We start from the raw sequence: 11469 nt of genomic DNA, 5'->3' as shown, positions 1-11469 counted from the left end.
CATATCGTGACAGAAAGCATATGAATGGGAGAAAGTCACACCTTCTAAATCCTTCTAAACGCTATTTGCCTTCTAATCACTATTTGAGCATTAGAAACCATATTTATGATACGGTTGTCACATTTCATAGGAGATGTCAAAAATTAAATATAATCATAAGCTTTGTGAACAGCTTTGGAGAATGTGATGTTTCCCCATTCAAAGAGACAGCAGCTGCACTTGTATGACTGATGAAGAAGACATGCGTAGAAGTGCAAGAAAATAAGTCATTATTACGAGAAAGTGTTTGATTATGACTTACAGACTTATATTTTTTTTTACTCATCTGTGGTGGAAACGGGCTTCCATACTTCAGAGTGTTCTTGCCAAATCTGTATAAAACACATTATATTGCAGACAGGATAATTTATGATGTGGTAGTGTGAAATCCTTTTTTTTATCATCTGTGAATTATAAACATGGCCTAATCTCATGTAACTATATTATAGAACGTGATTACATAGCATGAAAAACAATGGCTGTAATTGAAATATCATTCACAGGAATGTTTTTTTGGCGGGGTTATTACCGGTACATAGTCTATAGCAGAGACCAAAGAGTGTTTCAACAATATAATATTGTCATGTTTGTCTGCTATAATAAAAAAAATTATGCACTGTGAAATTTGATGTCAAGGAGGCCTAGAGAGTGTTGACAAAGGAAGCTACTTGAATATGGCTAAATTTAAAGGGATACTTCACCTCTGGATAGATAAATGTGTATATAAAATAGATCATTTCTGTAGAAGAAATGTGAAATTATTTTTGAATTTGGAGCTTTCTAGACTGAGAAAAGCTAGAAAATGTATTTTTGGCTCATGTGGATGAAAGACAACAACTCCCAGAATGCACTTGCTTCTCTGCCCTAGGAGGCCACGCCTACCGCTAACAGAGCGCAGTAGGTAAACAACAAGTCAAGGCTACTAGTGAGTCTCCGTGATGAGTCTGCCTGAAAATGTGTTTCGAGATCGCCCAAAATGTCCGGGATTCGGCTTTTGCGTTCTACAGTCGCCATTCGTTATGTTTACTGGCGAGCATGACAAAACTGAGGGCCGCGGGAGAACGGCGCGACGCCGGTGGCGTGATTACCGATAAGCGACACCTGTGAGACGCACCAGTCTCGTATTGCTCACGGACGAGCGACATTTTCTTAGCAATGTTAAAACGCACAACAACCGATCACTTGTTTAGAGTTCATGTAGTCTTTAGCCTCTGGCCAAAAATCCTCCGATGATGCAATTTTTTTTACCAGACAAAAAAAAAAAACATAAATCTCTCGTCTCAGGTGGTTATGAGGGTGGAAAGCATGGTGTTTCGCGAGCAGGTCGCGATTGCCAATGAGAGACAGATATCAGCACGAGTCCCACAGATATATAGAGGAATGAGGACATTTCATTCTACCGAACTACCCGCAAATGCTGAATTAATAGACTACTCACGCAGGTCAGTTTATTTGACGAATTAAAGGCATAGTTCACCCAAAAATGAAAGTTGGTACAGCATGGGGGTGAGTAGTTAATGACTTAATTTTCATTTTTGGGTGAACTAACCCGTTAATCTTTTGAGGTAACAGCGCTGTTTCACTTACACTATCATACTAAACTGCCAACACAGTCTCATGAAGATGCGTATCTATACCACGAGTGTCATTTCTCGTGGCATTTATACGCCAAAAGTGTTTTTTTCGTGTATATGGTACGCACTAAAAAACCCTGGGTTAGGTTTAGGGGGGAGGGGGGTGGGGAGTTCGTGCGTATTATACGCAAAAAAGTGCGTATCACATGTACGCGAAAATCGCGTGCCAAATACACGCAAAAACTGTTTTTGGCGTATAAATGCCACGAGAAATGACATTCGTGCCATAGACACGAACTTTCATGAGATCGGGCTGAAACTGCATTTGAGTGTGTTGAAGGTTATCATGTTATTATATGTGTTAGTTTTCCGTCAGACATGATCAGTTAAGTAATTTGTTTACAGAATCACTGAATCCGTCGTTCATTGTTGCAATCGGATCATTCCAATTCGTGAATGAATTGTTCAGGTTCAGTTCAGTGCGATTTCGAAAACAATTAAACAGGTTCGCAGAAAAAAAGATTAATTTTGAAAGGAATTGATGTCACAACTTGTGTGCTAAATAACGAGGAACAATGTTTTTTTGAAACAGCACTTATTAAGTCAAAATAAGTGTTTTAGAATGTATGAAAAATATTGACTATCACTCTTCATTCTGCTTTAATTACTTGTATGTGTTCGAGATGGTGCATCAATGTAACTTTATTGACATGAAAAGCTGTTATTGTTCACATCAAGAACATTTGCTTTTGAATGTGAGATTTCCTGCTGCATAAAAAGTGTTCAGAAGAATCTGAACTGACAGAAAAGGGGAGTATGGAAAAAAAAAAAGACACAAGTCTGATAAACACAAAAAAGTTTATTTGTCCTGTTTCCATTTTCTCCTTTTAGCTATGAGTTTTGTGTGCTAATGGATTGGGGAAATAAAAAGGGTTAAAGTTCACTGTGTATATATGTATAATGTGCTATGTTGCATAATACAAATTCGGAGTGGAATGGAGTAATGCTGTACCTCACATTTGGCAGCATAAAACTATGTTGTAAAAGCGTCAGCTTTTGTGTTAGCATACACATACACAACAGGAACATTTTGTACAGAGCATGTTTGGCAGCTCCTTCCGGCCTTGTTTATTCTACCAAAAATTATGTTTTTTTAAAAAAAAAAATACATCCTCAAACTCTAGACAAGCAGTCTCACTGAAGGTCCACAAGGTCCTAATTTACTGAGAAATTGCTGCTTTCAGCTTTATATTCTTTTTGGCATCTGAGAGACCCTAAGGCCACTAATAGGCTACTTGTTCTACTTTTCCTCATCTAATGACACCTTAAAAAGTATTTTCTTAACATGCATGGAGATTATAATACTCATCTTTGGGGGTCTTAGAGACGCCAGACAACTAAATGTTCATGCCTGCTAGCTTTGCTAGTAGCACAGACAGAAAAGGATAGAAATGTTGCACGTCAAGATTTTCACTGAAAAATATGTAAATAGGTTTGAATGTATGAAGATTTCGATTATTTTGCACCAGTTTGCATGGACTACTTAGTGTCAAGAATTTTTTTTTTTTTGTGTGTGCAAATTTGTACCTTTAGGGGTTCAACAACTTGCCTCCATTAATAAAGTCACATTTATTCATATAGCATTTTAGTCGTTTCACAGTTATAAACAGGAAAATAACAGTTAATGTTGCAAAACCCATCAATTTCAGCAGTAAAGTAGACAATTGTGTCATTATTCAGCTCAATTCAGATTAAATGTTGACTCGGTGTCAATGTTGATGTAGGAAAGTCTATCCCTTTAATTGCACTTTCATGTTTCAGCACTAGAGGGCACATGTCGTTCACTCTACTGATAACGTCCCCTTTAAGATCATGCACTTTATACACCGCACGCGCTGGGTCACGATGAGCATGTAAACTTCAAAGCTGTGTGCGTTCGTGCAGAAAAGTGAGTTTATTTCTTATTTCCTGTAGAAATGTGCACGATAATAATGTTGTTTATATTATTATAATAGTATATTCATCTTGCAAGTTGTATGTGCACAAGTTAATGTTATTCGATACTCTGTCAGAAATGTTATTCGATGTCGGAAAGCTAACGTGCTAGTTCCTCAGACAGTGTTATAATGTGTTGTCATATTAACATTTAAAATGTTAATCTGTTGCCATTTTACAGTTATTTGACATGCTACACTATTATAATTGTGGAATTGCTTGTAAATTGTTGATTGTTGATCTTCTGTTCAGTATGAAAATATCTGTAGCAGTTTAACAATGACTGTAATATAATTTTGTCTAATTTGTACTATTATCCTTTGTTTCAGACCACACACACACACCCATATACAAACAGCCATGTACATGTTATTTATGTGCCCAGCATATTAAAGTTTTGGATATAACTCTCCGAGCCCTTACTCTCTAACCGGAGTCACCAGTCTTTAAGGCCTATCTGAACAATCCAGAGTTCCATCTCTACAAATGGTCCTTCGAGCCGGAGGATAGCAACCTTGAAGACAACATGCAGCCCGAGCAGGAGGTCACAAAACCGATTGTGCGTCCTCGTACTCAGCGGGAGAGACATCCACCAGCCTACTTAGATGATTATGATGTTGGGTATCAACCAAGCCAAATTCCAGATTGTAGTGCGGATGCCAGTAGGATAATGCCAGCGGCTACCATTCCAACTGCACAGTCAGAGCATGTGACTGCGTCTAGTAGGCCATCTTCAGCACGTTCATTTCCTTGTTCACGTCACAGCCAATCAAGAACAAAGACTAGCAGAAGCTCTGGATCCAGCCGAAACACAGCTTCACAACTGACTGATCTACAGACAGCTATTGTAGAGGAGAAATTGAAGAGCATGGAGCTTGCAGAGATGCAGAGACAGATGGTGGAGGAGAGCAAAGCTGAAGAGCAGTGTGAGTTCCTGGATCAACAAGCACGGTATGCGCTATATGAGAGAGAAGAATTACTCAGAGAACAGCAAAGAAGAAGTCGGCAGTTGGATGAAGAGGCTCGTGCAGCGCACAAGACCAAGGAACTGATCACCAAGCAGCTGGAAAGACAACGCCGCATTAAGCAGAAGGAGATGGAGCTGGAGAAAGCACGTCTCATTGCATCACTTCTTCGAGAATCAGAGACTGAAAATGCAACAGCTGTTCCACAAACCAGAAGTGAGCTTGATCCAGAGCAGGTACAGACTGATATACTCTGTTCACAGAAGGTAGATGTTGTTCCTCACACACCAAATCAGTTATCTGATAATCCACAGCACTCAACACATTACATACATCAGAGTAATTCTGTTAACCCTCCGCTCTTAACTTCATACTCTGTCACTGAGCACATTACACCTATCTCTATTCCCAAGCCATTAGATGTAGACTATTCTCATGCTGTAGCATCACCGGTGCCACCCCAACAAGTAAAATTCTCTAATCCAGATGTTTACCCCCCTACAACAGAGCAACACTCCTTGTCTTTTGATAGACAAACCCATAGTGTTAGACAGTCAATCGCCAACCCAACCTTTCTGCCTAGACCATACATGTCACAGGATTCCACAGGGACCAACTATGCCCAGCCACTTACTTTTGTAGGCCCAGTCCAGCCTCGACCTCATCCTCCAACAGGTCAGTTGCATCAACCTGTTAGGCAAGTGAAGTTTAACTCACAGCCATTTTCAGTGCCTAGTATCCCGTGTGTAGAGTCACAAGCCCCAGTCAATATGATGGACATGTTGATTGCCAGCTCATATGGTATACCCAAACCAGCCCTGCCTAAATTTGATAGTGGTAAAGAGTCTGACTTTGCCTTACTCAAAATGGCTCTGGACAGTCTCTTAGGTGGTCATGCTCATCTCACAGAGCAATTTAAATACCAAGTGCTTCTAGACAGATTAAAACTGCCAAGTGCCTACAAATTAGCACAAGCTTACATGCATGACCCTACTCCATATACGACGGCATTGCAAGCCCTCCAAGACAAATACGGGCAAGCCCGCCAACTTGTACAGAGTGAACTTGGTGCTATGTTGAACTCTCCACCTGTCAGAGTAGGGGATGCTGAAGCATTTGATAACTTTGCGCTGTCGGTACATTCTCTTGTGGGCATGCTGCGTTCATTAGAGGGTGAGAATGGCTACGAACTGAAATGTGGCTCACATGTAGACAGAATTTTAGCCAAACTGCCTGCTAGCTATCGTGATGGATTTGTAGAGCATTGTTTAAATCGTGGTATACTAATCACCGGGACAGACAAAACATACACACTGCTGGACCTATCAGCGTGGCTTCAGATAAAATCACAGGCAAAGCGTATCTCCAGCAGAGCTGTGGACATGTTTCAAGAGCAGATGAAGCCTCAAAAGAAAGGGATGAGAAGCCAGAACCACCCATCATCTTCTGTGTACTACAATACCAGTAGTAGTCCAGATAAATTACCACTTACTTCTCCGATACAACGTACATTCCCGCTAAAGCCAAAAGACAAGCCTAAGCCCTATTGTCCATATTGTGACACACGTGAGCACTATCTCAGCCTGTGTACAAATTTCAAGTCACTAACAACTACCCAAATTGCAGAGTGGCTCAAAGACAAAGGCTGTTGGCGCTGTGGACGTAATCACAAACCTGAGGCTTGCACCCTCAAGAAGCCCTGTAAAATATGTCAAAAGCAGCATCTCACTGTGCTACATGATGTAACCATACAGGAGCCCAACCAGGTCCTCATGGTCAGTACTCCTCCAGACACCATTTATCTTGACCGTCCCAACCGACCTCAACAGGTCATGTTAAAGGTAGTCAAAGTACTTCTGCATAATGCTGAACACTCCCTAGAGGCATATGCTTTGTTGGATGATGGTTCTGAGCGAACTATTCTCCTTTCTTCTGCTGCACTATGTCTCAAACTACAGAAGGAACCAGAAACCCTCTCACTGAGAACTGTACAGCATGAGGTAGTTCATCTGAAAGGGGCATCCGTTTCTTTTGAAATTTCCCCAGCTGACAACTCTAAGCTGAGATTCAATATCCATCATGCATTCACTGCTGATGAACTGGGTCTTTCCGAGCATAGCTACCCAGTTAAAGTACTGATGAAGAAGTACAGGCACCTACAGGGGCTACCGATCCCAGCAATTGACAAAGTGAAGCCTGTACTGTTGATTGGTTCCGACTTTCCACATTTGCTCATCCCTACCCAGCCTGTTCGAGTTGGTCCTTCTGGGGGACCAGTAGCAATATGTACTTCCCTTGGTTGGACACTTCAAGGTCCTGCCAGCTCGGTCAATCTTCCCTTTGAAGAGCAGCACTGCTTCTTTACTTCAGTGATGTCAAATCACTCTGATCTCCAAATGCATGTGGAGAAACTGTGGCAAGTTGATACTTTGCCCTATATCAGTGAGAAAGCAGCCACTAGATCCAAGCTTGACCAGCAAGCACTTGAGATGCTTGAGCAGCGCACAGTAAGGATGAATGTAGATGGCATAATGAGATATGCTACACCACTTCTCAGACGGAAGGATAGTCCGTGTCTAAAAGCGCCCAAATCTGCTTGTCTTTCACTACTTCGAAGTACAGAGCGGCGGATCGCCAACGATATCAATCAAACCAAGACTTATTGTCAAGAGGTCCAAAAGCTTGAAATTGCCGGCTATGTGAAGAGATTGGCACCTGAGGTTGTAGATTCCTCTTCTGAGTCATGGTACCTCCCTCATCATTTAGTCCATCACAACAACAAAGCAAGGCTTGTTTTCAATTGCTCATATCAATACAGGGGCCAAGCGCTAAATGATCACCTTCTCCCGGGTCCCATCTTGGGTCCGTCCTTGCTTGGTGTCCTCCTTCGGTTCCGTGAGCATGCGGTGGCTATCAGTGGAGACATTAAAGCAATGTTCCACCAGATCCGACTTCTCCCGGAAGACCGCTCATTGTTACGCTTCATCTGGAGAGACATGAAGAGGGACGAAGAACCAAGTGTCTTTGAATGGCAGGTTCTTCCATTTGGGACCACCTGCAGTCCTTGTTGTGCCACATATGCGCTTCAAAGGCATGTGAAGGACAACCATGAAGGCTACGAAGATGTTCAAAGGTCTATAGAGCAAGCATTCTATGTTGACAATTGTTTGCAGAGTCTTGACTCCCCAGAGAAGGCCCGTAACCTAATTGACAGGATGCGCAGTCTTTTGTCTTCTGGTGGCTTTGAAATCCGCCAGTGGGCCAGCAATGTCCCTGCTGTAATAGAACACCTCCCTGTTGAAGCCAGAGCAGCCAGTACAGAACTGTGGCTTTCTGAGTATAGTTCTGACCCACAAGAGCCAGCTTTAGGTTTGCGCTGGAATTGTCTCACTGACCAACTTGGATATAAACATCGCCAAGTTGACTACTCCGAGCCTACACTACGAAATGTCTACAAAGTACTGGCCACACAATACGACCCACTTGGATATCTCATACCCTTCACCACTAAAGCGAAAACGCTAATTCAAGATCTCTGGAAACTCAAGATTGGTTGGGATGACATCATCCACCCTGAAAACCTGTTGGTACAATGGCAAGCCTGGGAGGCTGAATTGGCCAATTTGCCCACTGTGGAAATACCCAGAGCGTATATCCCATCATATGCTGACACAGAAGACACCCAGAGAACCATCCATATCTTTTGTGATGCCTCCGAACGGGCATACGGGTCGGTTGCTTACCTCAACACTCAAGATCAACAGAAACGAACCCATGTTGCTTTTGTGATGGCAAGGTCCAGAGTGGCTCCTCGCAAGCAGACCTCGATTCCCCGCTTAGAGCTTTGTGCAGCTCTTTCAGGAGCACAGCTGGCGAAGTTGCTAAGTGAAGAGCTTTCTGTTCCTTTGGATGATATAATTCTGTGGACCGATTCAACAACAGTCCTAAATTGGATAAGAGCAGACTCTTGCCGCTACAAAGTTTTTGTCGGGACACGCATCGCCGAAATTCAGGACATGACTTTGATGTCAAATTGGAGATATGTCAATACTGCGGATAACCCTGCGGATGACCTAACTAGGGGCAAGACTTTGATTGAGTTGAGCAAACCTCAGCGCTGGAGGCAAGGACCAAAGTTCCTTCACCAACATCCCAACACCTGGCCATCTCTGCCTAAATTAACAACTCCTGATGACAGTGATGAGCTAAAGAAGCAATCATTCTGTGGTAATTCATGTCTTGCCAAGCCTCAAGTTGACATCTCTAGTAGTAGTAGTTGGCATGAACTGTTGAAAGCAACTCACCAGTCCCTTCATGGGGCGGCTGCGATCATGACTGCAGCAGATGCCATATCAGCTGAAATATACCTATTAAGACAAGCTCAGAGTGACAGCTTCCCAGGAGAAATGGATGCACTGATCAAAGGTAAAGCCATATCCGTCCAGAGTCGTCTTGCTTCACTTTCCCCTGAGTATGATCAAACACTTGGTTTAATCCGAGTTGGAGGACGACTCCGTCAAGCTGACAGCCTAGATCCAGACACTATGCATCCGATAATACTGGACCCTAAACATCAGATTACAATGCTCCTAATCAAAGAATATGACAACCATCTTATGCATCCAGGTCCAGAGAGAGTCTTGGGTGAGATCAGACGCAAGTACTGGATCCTACGGGGCAGAGAATCAATCAAGAAGCATCAGTACAACTGTGAGAAGTGCCAAAAATGGAGAGCAAGTCCTGTAATTCCGAAGATGGCAGACTTGCCCCCATCTCGACTTCGGCTGTACAAGCCACCTTTCTGGTCCACTGGTGTAGACTGCTTCGGACCGTTCACAATTAAACTGGGTAGACGCACTGAGAAACGTTGGGGCATTATATTCAAATGTATGACAACAAGTTGCATACATCTTGATCTCTTAGAGAGCATGGACACGGATGCTTTTCTAATGGCCTTAAGAAGATTTGTGTCACGTCGTGGTAAGCCATTTGAGATACTGGCAGATAGAGGTACTAACTTCCGAGGAGGAGCTACTGAACTCCAGGAGGCCTTTGCTTCGTTAGAGGTTCCCCTTAAAGAACATCTTGCATGCCAGGAAATTGCTTTCCAGTTTAACCCTCCGAATGCGCCACACTTTGGAGGGACCTGGGAGCGAGAGATACGATCAGTTAAAACTGCTCTCCAGGTTGTCTTGGGCAATCGAACAGTAACTGAAGCAGTCTTGCGTACAGTGTTAGTGGAAGTCGAGGGAATTATTAACTCCAAGCCACTCGGATACGTCTCATCAGATGTTGCCGATCCAGACCCAGTCACACCAAATCTATTGCTAATGGGCCGTCGTGATGCATCACTCCCGCAAGCAATCTACTCTTCTAGTGATCTGTTAGGGAGACGACGATGGCGACACAGCCAAATTCTAGCTGATCACTTTTGGGTTAACTTCATTAGGAATTATTTACCAAGTTTGCAGCCCCGACAAAAATGGCAGAAGGACAATGCCAATTTAAGTGAAGGTCAGATCATCATGATAGTTGATCCGCAATTGCCCCGAGCCTTGTGGCCTATAGGCAGAGTGACTAGAACCTATGCAGGAGCGGATAATCGCGTACGCACAGCAGAAGTGCAAGTGAAAGGGCGCACTTATATCCGACCTGTTGCCCGTTTAGTTAAGCTGCCATCATGGGAAGATGAGGAAGAAAATAGCAACAGACATTGAGACTTTCCTAACTAATTACAAATTTGGAAACTAAATTTGGGGGCGGCTATGTAGGAAAGTCTATCCCTTTAATTGCACTTTCATGTTTCAGCACTAGAGGGCACATGTCGTTCACTCTACTGATAACGTCCCCTTTAAGATCATGCACTTTATACACCGCACGCGCTGGGTCACGATGAGCATGTAAACTTCAAAGCTGTGTGCGTTCGTGCAGAAAAGTGAGTTTATTTCTTATTTCCTGTAGAAATGTGCACGATAATAATGTTGTTTATATTATTATAATAGTATATTCATCTTGCAAGTTGTATGTGCACAAGTTAATGTTATTCGATACTCTGTCAGAAATGTTATTCGATGTCGGAAAGCTAACGTGCTAGTTCCTCAGACAGTGTTATAATGTGTTGTCATATTAACATTTAAAATGTTAATCTGTTGCCATTTTACAGTTATTTGACATGCTACACTATTATAATTGTGGAATTGCTTGTAAATTGTTGATTGTTGATCTTCTGTTCAGTATGAAAATATCTGTAGCAGTTTAACAATGACTGTAATATAATTTTGTCTAATTTGTACTATTATCCTTTGTTTCAGACCACACACACACACCCATATACAAACAGCCATGTACATGTTATTTATGTGCCCAGCATATTAAAGTTTTGGATATAACTCTCCGAGCCCTTACTCTCTAACCGGAGTCACCAGTCTTTAAGGCCTATCTGAACAATCCAGAGTTCCATCTCTACAGTTGAAAAGGGAAAACTAATTTCATTCACTACATGATAGTAGTAATAAGGTAAATTAAAGTTAAATATTTAAGTTTTTGCACATTTCTTTCAGAGAATTGGGTGAGAAACCTTTTTTGAGATCTCCAAATGTTAAGCCCAGGTTCATCAAAGCTGATTTGACCCGAGAGAGGAAGGTCTAGAATGACAACACATTTCTCTCGGAGCTGGTGTGTGACACCTCGATTTAGACGCCTGCTAAGAAATTTAAAAAGGATAGTTCAGCCAAGTGTATCAAGGTGGGCTATTAATGTGTGTGGGTTTGTGTGTGTGTGTGTGTGTGTGTACTTGCTACTTTGCAGACAGTGAAGCTTGAAATATTCCATCAATCGCTTGGCTGTGACATGGACGGGGTGGCATGGTGGATGTCAATAGCTCTGTCCGATAGCTC

General features: G+C 42.4%; 1 protein-coding gene across 2 annotated transcripts; it reads left to right on the top strand.

Annotated features, from left to right (window-relative positions):
- The first annotated feature begins 3398 nt into the window (after positions 1-3398).
- On the top strand, positions 3399-11043 carry LOC120477667 (uncharacterized). Of its 2 annotated transcripts, XR_016168817.1 has the most exons (3): positions 3399-3561; positions 3938-10508; positions 10885-11043. XR_016168817.1 is itself a non-coding variant. In XM_039669349.2 (2 exons), the coding sequence occupies exon 2, from the start codon at positions 4135-4137 to the stop codon at positions 10288-10290; it is 6156 nt and encodes a 2051-aa protein (XP_039525283.2). In that variant the 5' UTR covers positions 3399-3561; positions 3938-4134; the 3' UTR covers positions 10291-11043. The 2 variants fall into 2 exon arrangements, 1 of the variants encoding a protein (XP_039525283.2); XM_039669349.2 differs by having other exon boundaries at positions 3938-11043.
- Positions 11044-11469: the final 426 nt, after the last annotated feature.

The sequence above is a fragment of the Pimephales promelas genome, chromosome 6, assembly GCF_988280905.1.
Source record: "Pimephales promelas chromosome 6, fPimPro1.hap1.1, whole genome shotgun sequence".
In the NCBI taxonomy this organism is placed as follows: Eukaryota; Metazoa; Chordata; class Actinopteri; order Cypriniformes; family Leuciscidae; genus Pimephales; species Pimephales promelas.
The sequence above is the reverse complement of the archived record's forward strand: the minus strand, read 5'-3'. Positions and strand labels throughout refer to the sequence as shown.

Coding starts and splice junctions, on each gene's coding strand:
- LOC120477667 (XM_039669349.2), top strand. CDS start 4,135: ATGCAGCCCGAGCAGGAGGTCACAAAACCGATTGTGCGTCCTCGTACT.